The sequence below is a fragment of the Platichthys flesus genome, chromosome 17, assembly GCF_949316205.1.
Source record: "Platichthys flesus chromosome 17, fPlaFle2.1, whole genome shotgun sequence".
Lineage (NCBI taxonomy): Eukaryota > Metazoa > Chordata > Actinopteri > Pleuronectiformes > Pleuronectidae > Platichthys > Platichthys flesus.
In genome coordinates, this window is record NC_084961.1 from 10,956,299 (window position 1) to 10,980,225 (window position 23,927).

The 23,927-nt window shown below is 42.0% G+C and overlaps 2 protein-coding genes across 7 annotated transcripts in view; both read left to right on the forward strand.

Annotated features, from left to right (window-relative positions):
- Positions 1-14,907, forward strand: part of LOC133972003 (4-galactosyl-N-acetylglucosaminide 3-alpha-L-fucosyltransferase 9) — a 29,070-nt gene extending 14,163 nt beyond the window's left edge. For 2 of the 6 annotated variants that reach the window (XM_062409168.1, XM_062409167.1), the window contains exons 4-7: positions 199-237; positions 4,311-4,352; positions 4,516-4,563; positions 5,171-6,541. In XM_062409168.1, coding sequence (XP_062265152.1) covers positions 199-237; positions 4,311-4,352; positions 4,516-4,563; positions 5,171-6,262 — 1,221 coding nt within the window. In that variant the 3' untranslated portion in view covers positions 6,263-6,541. Of the gene's footprint in view, positions 1-198; positions 1,789-4,151; positions 4,353-4,515; positions 4,564-5,170; positions 6,542-7,777; positions 8,153-10,016; positions 10,074-12,205; positions 12,342-13,119; positions 13,239-14,020 lie in introns of those variants that run through there. The other 4 variants (XM_062409172.1, XM_062409173.1, XM_062409171.1 and 1 more) reach the window with 4 other exon arrangements.
- Positions 14,908-17,000: 2,093 nt separating this feature from the next.
- polr1f (RNA polymerase I subunit F) lies at positions 17,001-20,689 on the forward strand. The gene is made up of 4 exons (XM_062410211.1): positions 17,001-17,319; positions 18,730-18,871; positions 19,157-19,365; positions 19,526-20,689. Exons 1-4 carry the CDS (start codon positions 17,036-17,038, stop codon positions 20,025-20,027), a joined length of 1,137 nt encoding a protein of 378 aa, XP_062266195.1. The 5' UTR covers positions 17,001-17,035; the 3' UTR covers positions 20,028-20,689.
- Positions 20,690-23,927: the final 3,238 nt, after the last annotated feature.

Consider the following 23,927-nt stretch of genomic DNA (forward strand, 5'->3'; position numbering starts at 1 on the left):
ATTGTGTACGTAGGAACGCAAATTTCAGAGTCGGAGGGTTTTTCATGCCACTGCCCAAAAAACTTTACAAGAGCATACAACTATCTCAGGATGAAGAAGTCGCAAAACTATGAGAGGACATTCACTGTCTATGGTGTTACTGAAGCCATGATGCTGTTGACCAATGAGGTGACATCAGTTTTTCTCTTCCTTCCACAGATGACAGCATCTTTAAATAAAACCTCATGCCTGGCAAAGGTAGCTACACTCTGCTTTGCCTGTTGTTTCCTTAGCTTTTTTGTATATTTCAAGCCTCCATATCCTGTGTGTACAGTAGCTGATGAAAAAGCTTATGAAGCCACAGGGGCAACTGAAAAACCCATCGTTCTGCTGTGGTTCTGGCCTATTGGTGTGAGGTTTGATTTCCAAATCTGCTCAAGCTACTTCCACATTGATAGCTGCATTCTGACTGATGACAGGTCATTGTACAGCCAAGCCGAGGGAGTCATCTTCTACCATAAAGACATAAACTGGTTTTTGAGAAAGATGCCCAAGGAGCCACGTCCATATTTTCAGAAGTGGATTTGGTTCAACGTGGAATCTCCCACGAACACGGCGAAAAAAGGAGGTCTGGAAAACCTGTTCAACTTAACACTGAGCTACAGACGAGATGCTGACATCACAGTGAGGAATGAGGTGACGATCAAGGAGACAGAGTCAAAGGAAGAAATACTTCTGCCCAAGAAGGACAAACTGGTTTGTTGGGTTGTCAGTAACAACAACCCAGCTAGTGTAACATCTGTGAGAGAGAAATATTACAGAGAACTGTCCCAACACATAAAGGTTGATGTCTTTGGTGCTGCTTTTAATGGGCACCCGTTGAAACCTGAAGACTATTACCCCACTCTTGGGAGTTGTAAGTTTTATCTCTCATTTGAGAACTCGCGGCATGTGGACTACATAACAGAGAAGGTCAATGGGCCCCTCGTGGCAGGGGCCGTCCCTGTAGTTCTGGGTCCACCAAGGGAAAACTACGAGCAGTTCCTTCCCAATGGTTCCTTCATTCACATAAATGATTTCCCTGACGCTAAAGGTCTGGCAGAGTTTCTGCAACGCCTGGACAAGGACCATGAAGCATACATGAGTTACTTTGAGTGGAGAAAGTACTATGAAGTCACTGCTCATCTTTTGACAACGAGCAATGAATTCATTCACCCTGTCTGCCTCGCCTGTGACCACATCGCAAAGTATAAAGAATACCATGTTGTCAATGATCTTTATGGGTGGTACTTTTCATGAAAACCACAGTGAGAACATAATTTGACTGACTATAAACTTGAACATATACATTGAATTTGTGTGATTGCTTTGACATTATAAAGAGTAATGAAAAGTAATTATTCAATATAATTCATATGGTAACAGTTGATATTATCAAACTGGAGCTGATGAAAGAAGTGTGGCAATACTTCTCTTTTTTTGAGTCACTGTGAGTTGTTTTGAATACTTCTAGATAAATAAATAAATATTCAAATCTAAACATAGATCCAGCTGAATAGCTGCACACTTGCATTAAAATCAGCTATCATTTTACAACTCTAAGGGACAATCCTGTGCTTTACACCTGCTTTACACTGTTTTGATTTAAAATTCACTCGCCAACCCCATTTGGTGGGGAGACATCTTGTAGAGCAGAAATTATGCTATTCGATCTATATAAACTATGTATGAGCATCCTTTTGGCTTCTTTGCAGTTTCTCTTGAGGAGGTGTATGTGTTTTATAAAAAAATAAAGTGTGAGCCTCCAGATGTTTCGTGGACTGTCTCTGCCTGTGAATGTCTGCAGAAATTCTGCAGAAGACAGCATGTGAACACAGCAGGGGATCTCCCGCTGGAATGACCACTAGTCAAGGTTGGTCATGCTTCTAACAAGGGATTGACCAGAAATTAAAACAACGCACTGTCAGTGTACTGAAAACAAAACCATTTGATCTCCGCAGGGGAATACATATGCACCTGAGTCCTGTGGAGGATTTGTTGATGTTGTGATCACGACTGAGCAGAGAACCTCCCGCTGCGTTGTGCACGTGTGAGATGAAAAATCAAGAACAAGTTTGAACCCAATTAAGCAGAGGTTCTCTGCAGGACAAGTCTAAAAGAGTCTTTAAGCGATACTTATGTGAGATTTTGAAATCAACAGTTAAAAACGAAAACGACAACGGAAATTATTCCAGGGAACCCATAAAAGTGATGAACGTGGCTGTAGTTCAATGCTTTGCGATGTTATTGAAGTCTGCTTCTCGTCAATGATAATGGAACTTCACAAAGGATTCAACTGCAGCCAGGTTCATCACTTTTATGGGTTCCCTGGAAACATTTCTGTTGTCGTTTTTGCTATTGCAGCGCGTTTCAGTATTTGTGTGTGTTGTGACTTTCTGCAGCTCACGTATCGTTAACATGATGAAGCTGTTTTCTTAATTTGCTAGTGTTTTTTTCTGTTTGCAGGGTTTTCTTAATTTTCAGCGCCTTGAGCTCTCTTGGCCACCGTAGTTTAACCTGAAGAATACCAGTCACAAACATTGAATAACCTTTTTTGAAACGCCCTTGTTGGTCAGTTAAGGCAACAAGGATTGCATTTACACATGTGTACATGTTAATATTATTATATTTACTATTATTATTATATATACTGTTGCTGCCATTATTACTATATACTAGTGCTGTCAAAAGATTAAAATATTTAATCGCGATTAATCGCATTCATGTCATAGTTAACTCATAATTAATCGCGATTAATCGCAAATTTGTATCTATTCTTAATGTCCCTTCATTAATTTTTTCTCCATAATGTTTTTGGGGTTTTAATGCTCTATCAACATTGACAAGTGGATTGGCTTGCTTTATGCAAATATTTTATTTTATTGAAAAACAACATGACAGGGCGCTACAAAATAAAATTATAAAGTGCACATTTCAGGTAAACAAGGACTCAGCCTATAGTGCAGTTAAACCATGGCTTAATATTTTATTTTTTTCAAGTTTGCTGTGAACATAGCAGTCAGGCCTCTCAAACAGACAAGCAACTAAATAACAAACAAACAAAATACACAGGCAAGTGTTGGCCTACTTTGAAATAAATTAAACATCGAACTTTGTAGGGCTATTTGAGACCTCCCCATATTTGTGGAAAATGTATGAAATAAGAAGTACCCTGTTTTTAAATAAATAAAAACATAGCTGCAGCCTAATAGCTTAAAATTATATATTTTAGTTGGCGAAATATTAAAACAAAAAGCGAGAGCAGGTCAGACTGGAGGCGAACACAGATACTGAAGCTCGGTAGAAACCAGCTGCAGCTTCTGCTCTGATTAAGAAGCTGAGACCAGAGAAACTCTGTGTTTTCACTGTTTCCATAGTTAAGAAGCAGTCAGTCACTGAGCTTTGATCTCAATGTGTCTCTCTGAGCGAGTGCGCGGGGGCAGGGGGCGGGGCTATGGTGCGCTATCTGGAACCACACACACACACAGACGCACACACACACTCGCCCGCTCCTTGTACTTCAGGACGGCCTGATACGAAGATGTTTTAAAAAAGTATTGTGACTTAGTAAACCACCGACATGCAAAAGCGTGTGTCACACGGCGATAGCGTGAGAGTTGGCAGCTCTGCGTTAATCTCGCGATAAAAAAATTAACGGCGTTAAAATGGGTTTGCGTTAACGCCGTTAATAACGCGTTAAACTGAAAGCACTACTATATACTGCTATCATATAGGTATAATTATTACAATCATATATAAATATATATTATGTTATATTATATACTATATATACTGTACTATTTGTATATACTGTCTAAAAATAACATTACCATAATATCATCAGTGCTATTACCATCATCTTGCCACTGCACCTTATCTACCTATTTATCTTGTGTTTCTGTTTTTATTCTTTCTACCTCAATATTTTTTATTTTATTCTATTGTATTTTGTTTTATTGTATTAAAATATGCCGGCTGCTATGACGACTTAATTTCCCTTCGGGGATGAATAAAGTCATATATCTATCTATCTATAGATCGGCCCAGAGGTTTTACCGTAAAACCCAATGTGGACGCGCATTCGTTATTAAGGTCTTGGGCGTGTTTTCTCTCAAATGTAGCGGGTGTCATTTGTTCTCCAAGGACTCACCTGGTAGAATTTATTGGCACCTCCTACAAAACTTAATCGAGGAATACGAAATATCCACAGGAGTTGCTGTCTTTCCCGCGGTGTTTGAACTTACAAAAATAACTGATTTCTAATATCTTCATTTCAATTCCTCTTTCCCCAGCTTTCTTTTTTCCCGCCGCACCTGAGGCACCAGCCTGCACCGGTGAGTGTTTTCTACATACGCCCTGATTCGGCAGCTAACCGTTCAATCTAAAGAATGACACGGTGAAAAGTTTGTTTGTGAACAATGTGTGCAAACAGCCGGGGGAAACAGTGTCTGTGTGGTTTTGAGTCTCTGGTTGTGTGTTTTTTAAACCTGTGTTCAGGTGGCCGATCACCGGACAGAGAGACCCCGACCTGATTCTGTCGGGAAGGTGAGAACGTGTGTCTTTTCAGTGGTGATCTTGGTAAATACATGATGAATAAATTACATATGCCAAGTAAGTAGTTTGTCTTAGCTGATGGCCTGTGCTGTGATGCCTAAATTATCAGTCAAACTCGATCTATATAGCATCTTTCATTCAGGTCAGGGAAGTTCAAAGTGCTTCACAATTGACTGATAAACCTATTGTTACTGCTGTATTGACATCACACTTTTATTATTGGAGTTAAACTTTTTTATAATGGTTTTTGAAAGTCTAGCTACATGACATATTCTGATCAGGATACAGGAACACAACACACATTTTCTTATTCAATGGAGGTGGACACTAGTACATAGAGAAACATGAGCTGCTTCAGACATGCACTACACGCCAAATAATTTCAGGAGATTATCAGAAGATTGTGTACGTAAGAACGCAAATTTCAGAGTCGGAGGGTTTTTCGTGCCACTGCCCAAAAAACTTTACAAGAGCATACAACTATCTCAGGATGAAGAAGTCGCAAATCTATGAGAGGACATTCACTGTCTATGGTGTTACTGAAGCCATGATGCTGTTGACCAATGAGGTGACATCAGTTTTTCTCTTCCTTCCACAGATGACAGCATCTTTAAATAAAACCTCATGCCTGGCAAAGGTAGCTACACTCTGCTTTGCCTGCTGTCTCCTTAGCTTTTTTGTATATTTCAAGCCTCCATCTCCTGTGTGTCCGACTATGTCTACAGTATCTGATGAAAAAACTTATGAAGCCACAGGGGCAACTGAAAAACCCATCGTTCTGCTGTGGTTCTGGCCTATTGGTGTAAGGGTTGATTTCCAAATCTGCTCAAGCTACTTCCACATTGATAGCTGCATTCTGACTGATGACAGGTCATTGTACAGCCAAGCCGAGGGAGTCATCTTCTACCATAAAGACATAAACTGGTATTTGGAAAACATGCCCAAGGAGCCACGTCCATATTTTCAGAAGTGGATTTGGTTCAACGTGGAATCTCCCACGAACACGGCGAAAAAAGGAGGTCTGGAAAACCTGTTCAACTTAACACTGAGCTACAGACGAGATGCTGACATCACAGTGAGGAATGAGGTGACAATCAAGGAGACAGAGACAAAGGAGGAAGTAGTGCTGCCCCTGAAGGACAAACTGGTTTGTTGGGTTGTCAGTAACAACAACCCAGCTACTGGAACATCTGTGAGAGAGAAATATTACACAGAACTGTCCCAACACATAAAGGTTGATGTCTTTGGTGCTGCTTTTAATGGGCACCCGTTGACACCTGAAGACTATTACCCCACTCTTGCGAGTTGTAAGTTTTATCTCTCATTTGAGAACTCGCGGCACGTGGACTACATAACAGAGAAGGTCAATGGGCCCCTCGTGGCAGGGGCCGTCCCTGTAGTTCTGGGTCCACCAAGGGAAAACTACGAGCAGTTCCTTCCCAATGGTTCCTTCATTCACATAAATGATTTCCCTGACGCTAAAGGTCTGGCAGAGTTTCTGCAACGCCTGGACAAGGACCATGAAGCATACATGAGTTACTTTGAGTGGAGAAAGTACTATGAAGTCACTGCTCATCTTTTGACAACGAGCAATGAATTCATTCACCCTGTCTGCCTCGCCTGTGACCACATCGCAAAGTATAAAGAATACCATGTTGTCAATGATCTTTATGGGTGGTACTTTTCATGAAAATCACAGTGAGAACATAATTTGACTATAAACTTGAACATATACATTGAATTTGTGTGATTGCTTTGACCCTTGATAGAGTCATGATTTAATTAAATAATTAATATAGTTCATATGGTAACCGCTGATATTATTATCATTAGATCAATTTGTTATGTAGATCACTCTAAGCACAGATGGGCCTTTGTGAGTACACATTGCAGAGTGAAACTGGAGCTAAGGAAAATAGTGCCGCAAATGTTCTCTGTTCTGAGTCACTTTGAGTTGTTTTGAATACATCTAAACAAATAAATAAATATTCAAATAGATCTCTAAAGTGTAGCGAGTAATTTGTTCTTCAAGGACTCACCTAGTACAATTTATTGGCACCTTCTATAAAACTTAACAGTGGAGTACCGCATATCCACAGGATTTGCTGTATTTCCCGCCGTGGTTGCGCAAAACTTACAATTATAATTTATTTCTAATGTCTCTGTTTAAATTTCCCCTGCTTCCTTTTTCATGCCGCACCTGAGGTAGCAGCCTGCACCGGTGCCAGTTCAGTAATTTTTTTACATTAGTTTTACTTTCATTTTGATGTGAATATTTGATACAGGGTGTTCTAAGAAAAGGGCACGGTGTGCACGTTGTTATCACTGTTTGATCAGGATTACACCATCACAATGCGAATGTTTAGTCTGTCCTCAACTGCCCTGTGGAGAAGCTTAGTCCTGAAGGCAGAATATGCACTATTTACTTATCTTGAGCCCTCTGATAGAAATCATCACTGGCATGTCAACATCTCAGTTGCTTGACGCAAAATGAACAAATAACCTTTGTGGGATCTTGTAACTCAGTGACAGGAATGCAATCGATCCTGTAGAGGTACACATACTTGTATGTGACTGAAGGCTTTCCACATTTATACTCACCTGCATTGACTGTGTGTGAATCAAAAGTTTAGGTTTTTAGGGGAAACATGTGGAAATTTAATTCTATAGTAAGTCCCTAAAACAAATGAAAAGAGAGGGTAATGTTTGATGCATATCTATAAATACTACAGCAATATAAATGTGATTTAGGAACTCCCATTTTAATTGTTATTTTATGCCTTTCAATAAGCTTGGCACAACATTTTAAATGTTCATATTTTGCACTGCATATTAACCACAAAATGTGTTTTCCTCTATTCATCAGGTTAGGGTTAGGGTCATATATTCTCTCAATGTGTGTTCGGGTTGTTTTTTTTATCATTCATTTGCGGTTCATTCGGCTGATCCAGAGTTTGTGGGTTTTACTGAAGGTCCATCTTGCCGGAGGGGAATGTGTCAGCTGTCCTGAATTATACCTTTTCATGTGGCTTGGATGTCTGTGCGTGCAAATGATGCGCGATCACCAAGCGGCTGAACTTAATCGGTGCGCTCTTTTTTTTTCTCTCTCTCTCTCTCTCTCTCTCTCTCTCTCTCTCTCTCTCTCTTTTCTCTCTCTCTCGCTCTCTCTCTCTCTCTCTCTCTCTCGCTCTCTCTTAACAAACAGCGTCCATCAGCAGAAGCAGATGTTTACCTTTACCTCCTCCACCTCTACTCTGGCAAGTCCTCTCTAACGGTTCTCCTCCACCTGGACCTTTCGTGCCACTTTCCCGGACAGCCTTGTCTCTTCCCGGCAGGCAGTCCTTGGCGCACCGCTTCCTCTGTCCGCGCCTCCTGCCGCCCCTCCTGCTGGAGCTGGAGAGATGCCCGGGGCAGGATGTGCTCCAGCCGCAAGATCCTGTGGAGCCTGCTCTTGCTGTCCGTGGTTGAGGTGGGCCTGGGTGTGGCGAGTATCGTCCTGGGAGCCGTGGGCATCATCAGGGTCCGTGGCGAGCACAAGCCGCAGCAGGGCGACGCGTCCCCGGTGTGGAGCGGGCTCTGTGTACGTCCTGCATTGGAACAACTCTTCTCCTCACTTCTTACCTTGTCAGAGAGGATGAGTATGGATGTTGATTAAACTCTGTTAGGAATGTTACATTCACAGTATAGGTTTGAAAATTTGAAAAATCTTTACTTTCCATGGTCCTACAACTCATAACCAGTTTTCGGTTGAGGAGGATTGGGGTATAAATTGATTGCTGTTAATGTTGGTGGCTGTTTATTTAATATTAATCACTCTTTTCCTTTTTATCCACAACATCCTCCCAGTATTAATAAGCTGGCTGTAGGTAAAGAGTAAATATTATGGCTGCCAGCCCTATATGTGTGTTCGTCCATTAGATGTGGGAGACACACAGTCATTTGGCCCGCTGTAGATGCCTCAGTGCTGGAGCCAAAGATTGGTTTCATTAATTCATTCTTGAATTATTTCTCGGAGCTCAGAGAGGGTAAAAGCATTTTACACACAATCATCCTCTCACTGCTATGCTGAGATGAGGGAGAAACTGAATGATATATTGGCTAATGTAAACGTTGCTATTTAAAAAGTTGAACCATAAACTTTATTATAGATAACTATAAAGAAAAAGAAAAACACAAATACTGTGAAAACCCATTTTGCCAATATTATCGGCCACCCGATACTTACTGTATTGGAATATATATATCGATCAGGTTATTATTGAATCAGCTACTATGCTTCCTAAGCTACGGAAACTAAACTGCTAAGAAGTACTCATGCAATATGAGCCATAAAGAAACATCAGTATTTCTTTTAATCGTTTTAAGTGATATTGTACAATGAAAATAGCCACCACAGTGCTGTATATAAAGTTGTTGTACTGCAAAGCGCTTATGCAACATGATGTCCGTGTGTGTTGAGCCTCACAGCTGTTGAGTGCTGGCCGCTGAGTCAGCGGCCCGGGTCTCATGATCACCCAGAAGTTTAGATCTCCTGTCAGGACCTGCGAGTCATTGAGACTGATTGACCACTGTCCCCAAAGGAGGCTGGATAATTGCTTTTTATTTTCCTGCTTAGGGAAAAGAGACTGTCAATCATTTCAAATCATTTTCATGGCATTGAAGGGCTGAAGTTATAAAGAAGCTTATGCTTAGTTTATTTCAAATTACTGCCAAATAAGAATGTAATTGAGTTCCTGAATCCTTTTACTTCTTGAAGGCATATAAAACCTGGAAATGAATCAGACTGTGTTCTGTATCATATCTAAAGATGTTACCAATGTAGATAAAAGGAGTGGGGATTATTTTGTGTGAAATGTAAATACTGAAATAATAATAGAAGTTATGAGGAACTCCCATTGAAACTATTCTTTTAAATATTTCAATTAAGAGAAAAGTCTTAATTGAATGTCCACTTTACTGAAGAAGACCACAGGACTGAGCTGAAAGCTCTTAAATGGAAGTAAGTGGACCTTTAGTCACTCTTATAAAAGGTTATTTTAAACTACATCATATTGAGAGTGGAAGGAGTGACAACACACACACACACACACACACACCCTACTGTTCTGAATGTTTCTTCAAAACTAACTCTAGTGTCCCACTTGTAAGTGTACTCTGTCAGCACAATACACCACCGTGCTGCTCCGGTTCAGTCTGAATCAGTCACTGATACAGGAAAACATGGCTTCCTGATGGAACTCACACTGTTATTTTTTCTCTGAGGGAGAGAAGTGCATCTGAGTGAGCAGGTGTAAGGAACACCTTCACCCTTCCTGTGGCTGAGACAGGGAGGAGAAAACGAAAAATTTGATATCATTTCTAAGCCGGCGACTTTTCCCTCAGTGACACACTAACAGGGACATTTGGAACTGTTCATTTATTTATGTGTCATTCTCTCTTTCCAGTTCCTGGTCTGTGGGATGTGCGGAGTGTTGTGTGCTCGTAAGAGGACGGGTCTTATTGTAAGTATTTAAAGTAATTTTGTTCCCCTATGATCCATTATCCTTTTTTCTTACTCTCTTCCTTAGCTTCATAGCTCAGTAGTTTGTACACACGTTATCAAATATGACAAGTCACTTGTAGAGGAGCTTATTCGTTTCTGTTCTGGACTTTACCAATTGTCATGTACCTGGTGGAGACACAAATAAGAGAAAAATGTTTTAAAAAAAAAAAAGTACTTCAGTTGGTACCACACAAACAAAGTAAGTTATCAGTTGTGTTGATGTAACTTGTTAACTTTAATATGAACAAACTTAATTCAATTAATTCTATTTTTTTTAGAATAACCTTCCTTCTCTCTGTTTTTATTGTTCTACAGATCAAATTAAAAGTTCATTTGATTATTGAGTTTTTTATTGGGCACTATTATGGGGATCGTTTTGTACCTTTTGATGGAAATTGTGGACTTGCCATTTCTTTCTATTTAAGCTAAGATAACTGTCTGCTGGCTGTAAACTCATTTTATCAAGATAGTATATTTTCTTGTCTCACCGTTTCCTAAAATGATAATATTCCTCCAACATATCATTGCTTCAGACAAATGGCCACTCGCCCATGTTGACATTTAACTTTGGTGCATTTAAGACGCAGGTAAATTTGAATGCATTAGTTTGTCAGTTTGTCAATTAGTTGGATTACACAATAATGTCTGACAGACTAGTACAAATCTTGTGTTAAAGCAGTAAGGGTCAGAGAGGAACTCATCTCATTTTGGTGTGGATCAAAATCAGCATAGCTAACAACTGAAAGCTGAGGGGTTTTCTTAAAAAGCTGGTGCATTTTCAGTACTTTTAATATTCACAGAAAAAAACAATATAATGGTACTGTGTGCCTCCAATGTCAAAATCAAATACTAATCAGCACACATTCACTTGAATTGTTTATACTGTAAATTATGTTGTCTGAAGGATGGAACCTATCACTCACAAAACACAAGGTCTCAATAATCCAATTCAAACATCCGTGTGTGTGTGTCTGTGGTTGTCATCCTGTCATCACGTCTATCCTCTGAGCTCTAAAAGAGATGTGTGAGTAAACTAGAGGAGACAGCCAGTCAACCCTCCTCCTCTCTTTATGTCGCTCTGTCCATCAAGCGATCGCTCCACATTCTCTCAGTGACTGCAAGTCCTCGTGTTTCCCTCCTACTGTCTCTGTCTCCTGTGGGGAGGGCGTGATGGATCAGTGTCAGTCTGCTGTAACAGAGCCATCCCTCAACCTTCCTCTCCTTCTGCCTCCATCTGTCCATAACCAACTATTGTCTCTGTCGCCATCCTCCCCCTCGCGCTTTTCTGCCCACTTTCATCACTTGCATCCTTCTCTCTACCTTCTTTCTCCCAGTCCTTTCAATGCTCTTGCCTGTTTCATCTTTCTTTCCTTATTGCTCCTTCCAGCCGCTGCCTCCATGTTTTCCTGTGGAGTGATGATTACATTAGGTTGGTTTGGCTCCTGACTCCTGCCAGCCGCTTTCAGCAGTTCAGCGGATAATGACTGAAACTGGAGATGCCCTTTTCCATGCAGTTAAAGGCACTAAGGGAATCTGTGCAGGGAGCAATGAAAATGAGAACTTGTGTCCAGTCACAATAATCACACACGCACACACACACACACACACACACACACACACACACACACACACACACACACACACACATGCATATGCATATACAATTGATGGGGAGTAGAATTGAATTGATTTCATTTCATTATTGGGATTGCAAGGTAAAGGAATTGCAATCATCGCGCGCGCACACACACACACACACACACGCACACGCACACAAATACAGCAAGTGAGTGATGCCGGCAAATTTACAAGCAGGGCTATATTTCCGGAGGAGACTGTGCTTTGAGAGCAATCCAATTTTCTAATAGGAAATTAGATTTATTTTGACCGATGCACATTACCCATCACAGCAGCCATCACCCAAAACAGCTAAATGATGGAGATGGAAGTTCAGTAGCAGTTTGTATATCTCCCATCTCATCACATCTCATTTGTCAGTTCGTTTACAGTTATGTTGATCGGATGTCAATCTTAACATAAGCATTGACATGAACTATTCTCCCTCTTTCTCTTTCTCTCTGTGGCCTCCAGATGATCCTGTTTTCAGCGTGCTGTATCTGCGGGCTGATTGGTGGCATCCTCAACTTCCAGTTTGTTCGGGCGCTCAACAAACGGCCGGACTCGATGCACTCGATCCACCTGGCTGCCATGACTCTGGCCGGTCTGGGTAAACAAAAAATTAAAATAACACAACACGACAAGCCCCAATAGGTCGATGGCTATAAAACATAGCTATATAGATCGTATTTATGGGTGTATACATGCATGCCTTAGTTTTTAAACATGTTAACTTATTTCCCTTCTGGGTTACATTTTGAGCGAATCAAGCAGTCAGTGACATGGCTGAGTATTTCCATCTCAACACTTTATTAAACAAATACCAGTCTGAATTTTTTTTTATTCAAACAGCCAGGGCTTGTGATGTCACAAACCTAAGAAACCAATCCTGTCAACTTGGAGTTCAGCTGCAGGAAAAGGCTCCTGAGCTGCAGGTGAGGGAAGAAGGTGAAGAGTTGAATTTAAACTGAGGGGCCATGAGTCCATTTTGATTCCTGACAAACCTTTAGAATATGTCATTTTGAGAAACAAGAAAGAGTTTTTGATGGTGTAATAAGAAGACTGGTACTTTATTGGTTAAGATTAAAAATGGTGTTGACATGTCAGTACTTTAATTATCACAAAAGTGTTTCAAAGGCCAATCTATCCACTACGTATGGTCCACACAACTAAAATAACCAAAATGTAATTGCTACACAGAAAATCCAGGGCTTTATAGGGACTCAAGGGACAACTAGCTATTCCAAGTAGGTGAATCAACCTTGCATCAAACAACAGTCAGTTCCTCTTACCACAAAAAACTATGAAACACTAAAGATGGGACAGTCCACCCTTCCAGTAAAATTCAGTTCTTCACCAGCATGTTTTCCTGTTCCTGTCTTTTCCAGGCATCACATCATGTACCTTATCGACGTGGCTGACCTGTCGCCTTGCCAGCTCTGAGCAGCAGAGGATGTTCCTTGAGAGGGAGCACTCACTGCACCACTCGCAAGAGATGACCGAGAAGGTAAGACAGCATAGCAGCGGCAATTGAAACGGCTGCAACTAGCACCTACCTCCCCCATGGCCTAACATTCCCCTTATGAAACCATATTTGAATGCAATAGATACAGAGTTTTATTTTGATATGCATCACTCATAAGTATCAGTCAACTATACACGTCTGGGGTTTTTTTTCATCGAGATCCATGAATTTCTCTCCGCGAAGTCAATGGAAATTTACAATAACACTGTATCTCACAATGTTAAATAAAGAAAACTGCCTGGATCTGCTCCCTGATCTGGATTTGCACCAAAATGTAATGGATTATTCCCGACCAGCATTGCATCCTTCTGCCAAGCTTTCACATATAGAAAACATAATGTCCTTGGCAAAGGTAACAATGGCGGTAATCTAGTGGCAGAAACTTGGAATATGGGCAGAGAAGGTCTCTGGTTCGTCTCTGGTTCAACTCCACGGAGAGACAACAAAAGACGAACCTGGATTGATCTGTCCAAAAATCCAAGAGTCTCCCTACCCTGTCTAGTGCCCCTGAGCAAGGCACCTTACTCCCCGAACATCTGCTCCCCGAGCGCCGTACATGGTCGCTCACTGCTCTGTGTGTCCTGCACCAGATGGGTCAAAAGCAGAGATTAAATTTCCCTACCTGCATGAGTGTGCCTTTGCATGTCTGTGCATGTGTTTGGGACGAATAAATGGATCTTAATCTTAATCTTTAATCTTATATCCTCAATAGTTTGTCAGTTGCACATGAAGTTGTCAAGTGTGCTTCATGTTCCCCTTAACAGGAGATCCTGGACAACTCCAGCAATGGCATCCCTCAGATCTCCTACAACGGGCACACCGCAGCATCACCATGATGTTACCAAAGGGGCGAGGAATCAGTTGCTGTCAACAGACAAATGTAGCTTGTAATTCCTTGCAACATGCAAAGTGACTGTGCAGGGAGTGAATTATGGTAAATGGTAAATGGATTTGTATAGCGCTTTTCTAGTCTTGATTACCACTCAAAGCGCTTTACACTACAGTTTCACATTCACCCATTCACACACACATTCATACAGTGCATCTACTTGCAGCACTTTTGTTATACTATGGGGGCCATTCAGGGTTCAGCATCTTGCCCAAGGACACTTCGGCATGCAGATGGTTCAGACTGGGGATCGAACCGCCGACCTTCAGGTTGGATTTTTTTCTGCTCGGAAGTTTTCTGCTCCAGGAAGAGGGAGGCGTCTGTGCTTCTGACTAATTATGCAAACGTGGCCTCAAACCTCTTCACTTCAACCAAAGCCAGGATGTAGGGCTGTAGTTTAGGTGATGAAGTCAGGTGGCAAAACCTCTGCGTGACATCGTCCGACCTCAAGCAGGAAGAGATTTTATCAAATCAGATGCCTCAAAGTGATAAGCACAAACCAGGAATGCAGCTGATCCACTTGTTCTAAAGAGCAACTGCTGTTTCATTCTCAACGCTCTTGTTCGTCTTGTTATGGGTTCATGGAATGCATATGTCATCTGATAAGGGAATGCTTTTGCATGAAAATACAGTCACACCCAATACACTGTAATGTATATCCATGTTTGTTTATCAGGCATCTAGTCATATCTATAAATGAGACATATTTTTTATAAATGCTTCTTATAAAAAATGAATTCAAATAAAGTAAGATAAATTAGAGTCTAAATATCGTTGGAATTCTTTTTTTTTTTTTTTTTTTTTTTAACGTTTCATTTACAAATACACGCTTAGCAGCAAGATGAGTTTTCCATGATCTAAAATACGTTGATGTGTTTGTGAGGTGTTGCGAGTCTATTGCCACATCATGGTACATCATCAATAAACCCCAAACATTTTTGTCAGTAGATACATGTGTTTAATCTTCACAAACCCTTACAGTATCGAGCATTGACAACCAGCAGCACTGCACAGTCAACATGATCATTGTGGGGCTGGATTTATGAAGCCGCTGTGGGACTACAGTTAAACACAGTGACGGCTCCAGCTCTGCTCTGGGCTCACACACTCATCGTAAAGTTAAGCGATGAGGTAAATCTCTTTTAGAGCACCTCTCAAAGCCGGGGGGTAAAAAGTGCTTCACAAAGCAAAAGGAAAAATAGCAATTAGATTAAAAAAAATGCAATCTCACACACACTCACACCACACGGTTACAAATGAGGCCACCTATGAGCAGATGTACCCTTACGAAGATGTGCAGTCAATCATATGCTGCCTCATTATGGTGTTTGTCGACTTCAGAAGGACAGTGTGTTTGTGGTGTGTGTGTCCTTGCGTGTGTCTTAACTATTAACTAGGGCCCACAGCAGCAGAAGCCAGAGGTAGCACCTGCTGACTAGGAAACCACATTGTGTGTGTGTGTGTGTGTGTGTGGGTGGGTGTGTGTGTGTGGTGCGTGTTCATGTGTACTGTAGCGGCACCAATTGACACCTAAGGTCACCTGAATGATCTTAATGCAGATATGAACAGGATACAGAATCAATGAACGCCTCCTACAGCTGAGCACTTTGACAGTGCAGTCACCACACAAAGGGCGCTCTGAGGTAAGACAGGTTGTATAACAAGACAAATGTCCTCATCAGTGTTGTGCAAGTGCACACCTCTCATGAAGTAGTTCAAAGTTCAGTTCATACACGTAAACATTAATAGTTCACGTTAATAGTTCACCATTTAAATTCTGAACTTGGTCATAGTACAGTTCACGTCATGGTTTAAAGGTGGAAAGTGAGAATGAAAGACCTAACTTGTTTTTTAAAGAAAACTTTATCCATCACTACCCCTTGCCTTAAATTGTACTTAATGTGTATCAATTCCTAAAAGAAATGTTTTTTTTAAATTATTTTTTATCATTGCTCATTTCGCCTGCTTATTTATTCAGACCCTGCAAACAAAATGCACAACAAATCATAGTGCTATGCCTTGCTAGGAAACTAATTATTAGGCTAGACCTTAAATTCTATCATTTAAATTTGTAAAATGTATGTCTGTTCGCGCTGTGTGGGAGCTCACACACACACACACACTCACACACACACACAGTCGCCCGCTCTTGGTATTTAGTGCTGGACTGATATGATGATGATTTAACAAATTAACGTGACGTTCCCTCACGTGCACGTTCAACATATGAAAACTGTTTCGTAAAGTTCCCTGTTCGCAAAAAATAAGCGCGATAAGCACAACACTGCACAACACTGCACAGGAAACCACAGCAGAGGTGTTGAAGAGCCGCATGCGTTTCCAGAGCAGCGGGTTGCCGACCGCTGTGGCGAAAGAGCGATTTGTTTACTGCTCCACTTAAAGACATGCGGACGTCAGAACGTCAGTTCGGCTGTTATACTAGTTCCGCCTCGCATTTCCCCCTCCCGGTCGCGCGCCCCACAGTTTGAGAATCACTGGCATCAAGCAAATATCTGAGCAACGATATGGTGAAAGCATTCGATTTAGACAGCGTCTCTCCTCTGGCGAAGGTAAACATACCGTAACGTTTTAGCTAGACCTCAGATAATATGAACGTGTTCAATGAACGCGTTCATTTGAATTCGTTCATGCACAACACTGATCCTCATATATAGTAAATACAAGTCTGAACCATTGTTTGTATCACAATATTAAGATTAAATCTTATTTATTTTTTAATTGCATGAGTCAATTATTTTAACTTTTGGACTCTCACTGCTGTAATTCCATCTCCTCCCCAGCTGGTGTCCCCCTAAAAAATGCTCTCTCCTGTTTACCATCCTCAAGGCGGAAGTCGCTCATTGCTGGTCTTCCGGTCTTGTGAACCAGCATGGCGAACCTCGAGCATGTTGAGGTCGACCCAAAACGTGAGAAAATGTCTAGTGAGGTCCCCGCCGCCGGCGACCAGGTCCGGCCGAGCGAACCGTACAGAGACGCAGTCCCGTGCTCGATCCCGTCGTTCGCAGCCGCCTCCGAGCTGCTGTCTGCGCCGTACTCGTGTCTGGTCATGAACACGCACCGGAGACACGTCGCGCTGCCGCCCATGTACCTGCAGAAGAAGAGGACGGGCATCCTGGTCGAGCTGGAGGCTGAGCTGCTCAAGTTCTCTCCGAGGTACGAGCTCCCACAACAGGAGGAGGAACTCCGTGTTAGATTTATACAGCTGTGTCGACATATTCACCCAACTGCCTCTGTGTACAAACTTTAACAGATTTACATAAAGAGAATATAGATGTCTATGCTCAAGCTGTCAGGCTATATAACTGCATCTAGTGGGGCCTTTATAGATGATAAAAATTAAAGGTTCAGTGTGGAGAATTTATTGACATCTAGTGGTGATGTTGCGTGTTGCAGTTGAATACCCCTCCCCTCACCTCACCCTCTTTCAAAACATGAGAACATTTGTCCTCTCTGGGCTACTTAAAAAAACATGGCATCTTCCATAGAGAGGAATAGCTCCCTATGTTAATATAAAGTATACCATTCTATGGTAATGAACACTAAAATCTGTATACTCTAGATGAAACACTACTGAAAACATCGCTAGCATTATTTTATATTCAATTTCTGCCGATAGATTCCCTTCACTAGATCGTTAAGGGAACAGAATAAGAAGAGCAATATTTGCCCCTGTTCTGATTTGAAGTGTGAAGTACACTTAAACTGAATTTGAGAACAGTTGGGGGAAATGGTTTTAAATTTAGTCTCGCTGTTATATGTTCAAAATGCTCAGAGAGTAGTGAAATGAACACTGAATTTGTTATATACAATATATCAATTCCTTGGACAATTATATGATATTTGCAGATATAACTAAATCTGCAATGATATAATTTGATTCGATGCAATACTGGAACCTGCAATCGATTCGAAACGATACCATCTGCCCATTTAAAACAAGCAGTTACATTCATATCAAGTCACAGAAAGCAGCAAAATATTCTTTGACAATGTAATGGAGTTTTGACTAACTCCAATTAAATGAAAAAGGTGTCGCTTATTTTGCTGCATTTCATGGTATCTGTGGCTAGAGCCTTGCTCTCTCTCTCTCTGCTCCACTTTCATTTCGCAGGGCATCTCATCTAAAACGATAAGTACAGAGAAGTGGGTACAGTTTCTGTGTGTCGCTGAGGTTTGCCGCAAGTGTCAGGTTGATTTTTGAGCGTTCACCTCCTGCTTGTTTGGCTACAGTGGTCTGTTGGCCATGATAGCCATCAGACCAGCAGGACACTCCCTGGGAATTAAATTGACATAGGTTGGCTCATCACAAACCATCTACCTTTTTCGGAAATGGCGCACAATGCGTGCAGGTAGCGGATACCTGGAGGCAAACAAACTCAAACATGTCCGTCTCAGGACTGATTGATACTCAATGACATACACCGATTGTCCTTGTGTACAAAATAGTATTCACCCACCAATTGAAAATTATCTGTAATTATGACACCAAAGCTGTGTCATGTCATGTTACACTGACTCAAACTATTTTTAACTTGTACATCCTGTCCTATTTGTCTCTTGCAGTCTGAAAGGAGTCCCTTTGGCTTATGACAACATCAGTATAGTCGGGCAGCACGGAGACATCTATGACGACAGCAGCTACATCCACATGGACATCGAGGCCAATTTTATCCTGTTTCAACCTACAATAGGGCAGAAATTACTGGTGAGGTTTAATTAATTTACAGAATGTTGTCATCCAGAGTAACACACGGTGCTTCTAGGTGCGGGCACACAGCTACAGTCATGGATTTGGGGAATCTATAGTAACTTAAGAAATAAAAAATAAAGTCTTAAACTAGGAAATTGTATATATATTTTTATGGATTATGTTACTTTTATGTCTTGTGAGACATTGACAACCCCTCACAACCACATAAACAAAACATTTCATTACTTGCCCATCTGTGATGTGAGTATCATACTTTATTTCCACTGTTTGTTTTTCCAGGGTAAGGTCAATAAACTCGGTGTAAGCCACGTTGGCTGCCTGGTGCACGACTGTTTCAACGCCAGCATTCCCAAACCAAACCTGGTGCCCATGGAAACCTGGAGGGATGCAGGGCCAAGGATCGGAGCTGATTTGGAGTTTGAAGTGACTGCTCTCGATGCTGATACTGCAGGGGTGCTGCTGATCAGAGGGCGGCTGGACAGAACCAGGTAAATGACCTGTAGCGGTGGTTGGAGGAGGTGGCTCATGGCAAAATAAATCTGGGAACTATTCAAACCTTTACAATGTCAATTTACAGGTTTTTGTTTCATCAGTTGAGTTGCTGTTACACTTTTCGATTGATTTCTGTGTTTTGTCTTTGTGTCCAAGGGTCCAAGAGCTGATGGCTATGGGTGAGGGCTCGGAGTCGGGCATCCCTGCAGACCAGCCAGACACAGCAGACACGGAAACAAAGCCTGAAACCACAGAGGCATCTCCTGAAAACACACTCAAGAAAAAGAAGAAAAAGAAAAAAGACAAAGTCAGAGAAGAGGAATCAGAAGGGGAGGTGACACCCCCCTGCCAACAGGACAGCGTCACAACACCAGAGCTGAATGGATTGACACATGAGGCAAACGGCAACGAAGTGGGTGACAAAAAGAAGAAGAAAAAGAAGAAGGAGAAGCGTCTGAAAGAAGAAGTAGTAGAAGAAGAGGAGGCGGGTGAGCTCTGTCCCGTGCAGGGGAGCGACTCCAGCGGCTATGTCAGTGACAAGCCAAGCAAAAAGAGGAAACATGAAACTGGTAGAGAGGTAAAATCCGAATTTAGTGAAGTACCTGAACCACCAAAATCAAAAAAGAGGAAAAACCACATTGAACAGTTAAGAATCTGAAAACACATTGTGTCCTGTTTGGAAATCAGGTGTTAAAAAAATCTGTTGATATTGATTATGTTTATGCCAATGGAATATAATGATGTTCCTTATAGTGAGCAAGTTTTCTGCAGCATGTTGGACTCTTCTTAAGTGTATAGCATAGGGTCAGGCTGGCAGTCTGGAGTATTTCTACAGCTTCATTTTGTAGCTTCTGTCCCAATGACACTTACTGGGTTGTGATCCTGTCTGCTGCCAGATGGGGGCGCAAAACTGCTTCGTTCATCTACACTGGGACACAAACCCAGAAGTGAAACCTTCAAGCTTGATGTGCAACAAGAGCAATTTTTTTCCTAATGGGAAGAAATTAACAACCAAGACACAAACCAAACTCCATTCAAGAAATGAGTTGTCTTTGCCTCTGAAGTCACTGGTAGCACTGTCTATGAAAGCTGCAAGAAGAGGAAGAGACATTTTACCTCCCATTGTTCACAATATTCAGTCTGAATCACAGTTTGCATCTTACACTGCAATAGTGAATCGTGTCCAGTGCTGCACCAGGCTCCTTTAGTGTTCCATTGTCAGGTATCACACGGTGTGTTGTCTTCATTTTGACAGAGAACCAAAAGAAACAGAAATGAAGTATTAATATTTCTCTCAAATAAAAGATCCATATATTTTGACATGATGGCATTGCTTCTATTTGTTTTTCCTTCAGTGATTTGAAATACTCGTACATTGAATGAACCTGCTAAATCTTAAATTGCAAGCATCGAGTCTTATTAACAGGATTTCTTTTTTTTTCATGGCAGGTTCACTCCCACAGTAGAAGGTGTCAAGTGATAAGTGCTGAGAGACGTCCTAAAGATCTTTGTGTTTTCTTCCCCCCCCCCCCCCCCCTCAACACACACATGCCCCTGCCTTCCAGTGGGGAGCTTTATTAGCTGTGAGGTGCTAAGATTTGGAGAGCTTATCAGGAGCTGCCTAAAGAGGCAGGATAAGGAACCGCAATTAACTGGACTCATGTTCATCCATCACACCTGATTGTGTGTCATCGACATAAGCCATCCCTTCGCTTTGTATCTGTTTTATTTAGTAAATTTGCTCTCCCTTATGTAAACCTGACACACTTATAGAAACACTGACATAAAAAGCTTAAGTAACGGTCCCTGTAATTTGTCCTCCCATCACCTCCCTCTGCTTTTTATCGCTCTCATTTTCTCGGGGTTAGGCTCCGTCCCTCGTTCACCTCTCCTTCACCTAACAAAGTGTGAATGGTGATTCAGCATCCATGCTTTTGTTTTCCTGCATCTTTACACGCTTACCATTCTCTTGCATCCTTCAACAGATTTCTTCGATAATCTTCTATACTTTAATAACGGGTATCTTTACTACTTGTCAACTCCCATGGAAATAGCCTTCATGCCAATCCCTCCTCTATTAGTCATGAAGAGAATGATCTTACAAAGCTAGGCGTTTGAATTTTGGAGCCTACCGTCTTTAGCGAAAAAGGATGTGGTCATAACGAGCCCGTTGTCTTCATCAATGCTGCCTTTGATAAAGGAGCAGCCACAGGTGGACATTACCTTTTTCATCCACCCAGACAACTGAGAAGACGGCGTGTGAAGCTGTGAGCAGCCTGAGAGGAGCCACGGACCCATCAGCTGTGAGACTGAAACATTTCCAGGTTTCAGTCTCAAGCTGGACGACCTGATTCGTGAAACAGAAGAGATGTTACAGGAGGTCGGTGGCATTTCGAGAGGGCGGTGCTTAGATTCCACACTGCTGGACTGTAGGCCGACATGTGCAGCTGCCTCTCAAAAGTGAGTCTTGATCTATGCCTTGAAGCTACTTATAATTATTTTCACTTAACCTGGCACCTTTATGTTTTTCTGCATTTTCCAGCTTTGATTTGATCAATTATGCGTTGAGTTTGAGTAGAGGAACAAAATCGGCACACACTTGGCCTTTTGTTTGTTCTAAAAAGAGTTTCTTTGCATTGTAAGTATCATAATGTTTTTTTCTAAGTATCTGATGTGTATTTGGCTTGATATGGTTTCCCTATTTTTTTTTTCTCCTTTTCAGGTCCAGGTCCCATCCTCAGCTGACCCATCAACCCCTGTCCGCTTTAGAATGATGCTTTTCAGAAACTGTCAGGTAGAATATAGAAAATACTTATTTTGAAAAGAAGGAAAGATACCTGGAGCCAGTCGAGGATGTAGGAGTTCTCGATCTACTGAGAGAACGGTGCATTAACCAGCCAAAACTTCAGTGAGACTTTTATGCACAGCTGCATAAAAAGACTCCCCTCAGAGCAAAGATGGACCCCCCCCTCACATGTTTGCTCTTCCATCCAACTCACCATCCATACCGCATTTTCAGCAGCAAATGCATTTTCTGGTTTATCTCATGGTCCCTCCCACCACTCCCTCGTACTGACTCCTCCCCCTTCCCCTGCACCCTGCTCTCCCTCTCCTCCTGCTCCTCCTCCTGCTTGTCGGCCTGATTTATAGGAGGCGGTGTGCAGTTCACACACATTCCACTTCTGACAACACCCCACCGCCACCCCCGCCACTGAACTCTCATATCTAGGCACGGTCGTTCATCTTCATGATCCGCGGACGGAGAGAAGAGGAGGGAGGGTTAGAGTGATGAGACAATAAGCGAAGTGTTGTTTCTGTTGAGCAGGCCAAACTTTTCAAATCTTTTCATATACCTCTGTCTGAATTGTGCTGCTTTGATGGGAGTGGTCTCTTTAGTGTGTGTATGTGTGTGTGTGTGTGTGTGTGTGCATGTGTTTGTGTGTGTGTGTGTGTGTGGGGGGGGGGGGGTCCCTATCTCCTGTGTCAAAGTTTCCAGGCCTGCATGGTGGCTCCTACATGAAAGAGCTCAGGGAGACTTTATTGAGAACAAATGGCGCCCTGATTTGGCCCTCCGTGCTCAGGACACAACACAAAGACCTGTGCCACACACTCACTGGCCCCGCTCGCTACTTCACTCATGCAGACACGCCACACCACATCCACATCCCACAATCCGCAAATCCCCATCCTCGCACACCCCCGTTGGCCAGGCCTAATTAGTTATGTGGTCGGTGCTCCGCTCCATCCCAGAGCACCAAATGGCAGCAGGTCATAAAAACCCCTTAAGTGTTCCACCAGTCCGAGCCGCGCAACTGTGGCCGTATATCGTCCAACACAGTCCAGGCCAGACAGAGTTGTATCAGAGTCCATCTCTCACAGGCCTGCCGACGTCCATGAAATCCCTTTATGACGTTTTCAAAGGCATTTCTGAGAGATTCTTGGCACTTGGCTTTGCATCGCTGTTTTTTATTCTCCCTCAGGTAGGCAACTAGCCCACGCTCGCTAAACTCTTTCCCAAGGGATCACTGTCTGCACACACCCGTATACAAGCGCACATTCACACACACACTATTAACCCCAAAAGTAAACACTACTTGTGGTTGGTGAGCTGGATTCCCATAGTTTGTTGCCTAGGCACCCGACACCCACCGTTCTGTCCTTAGTAGCCCCGGCGACGACAGACGGGTCTTTCCTGTGACAGCATTTTGCTGGAGGGAATTTTGTTTCAATCTTCATGTGTGTGTGTGTGTGTGTGTCTAATTTCACACATTTATTATTGCATGGGTTCCTCAGGGAGTCATCAGTGAATGTGTTAATGATACATCGGATTGAAATAAGATCAGATATTAGAGGATCAGGTTACCTCCGACTGAGTCCAATGACCAACAAGAGATTTGATTACCTGACCTTTTTTTTCTCTGCATGTGTATGTGTCACATTCTACAAAGTATCGAAAATAAGTCATTTTATTTTTTAAGTAATTAATGATATTAATGTTTTTTTAACAAATTAAGCGATACTATATTAAAATTATTATTCAGTTTAACTCATAAATAAA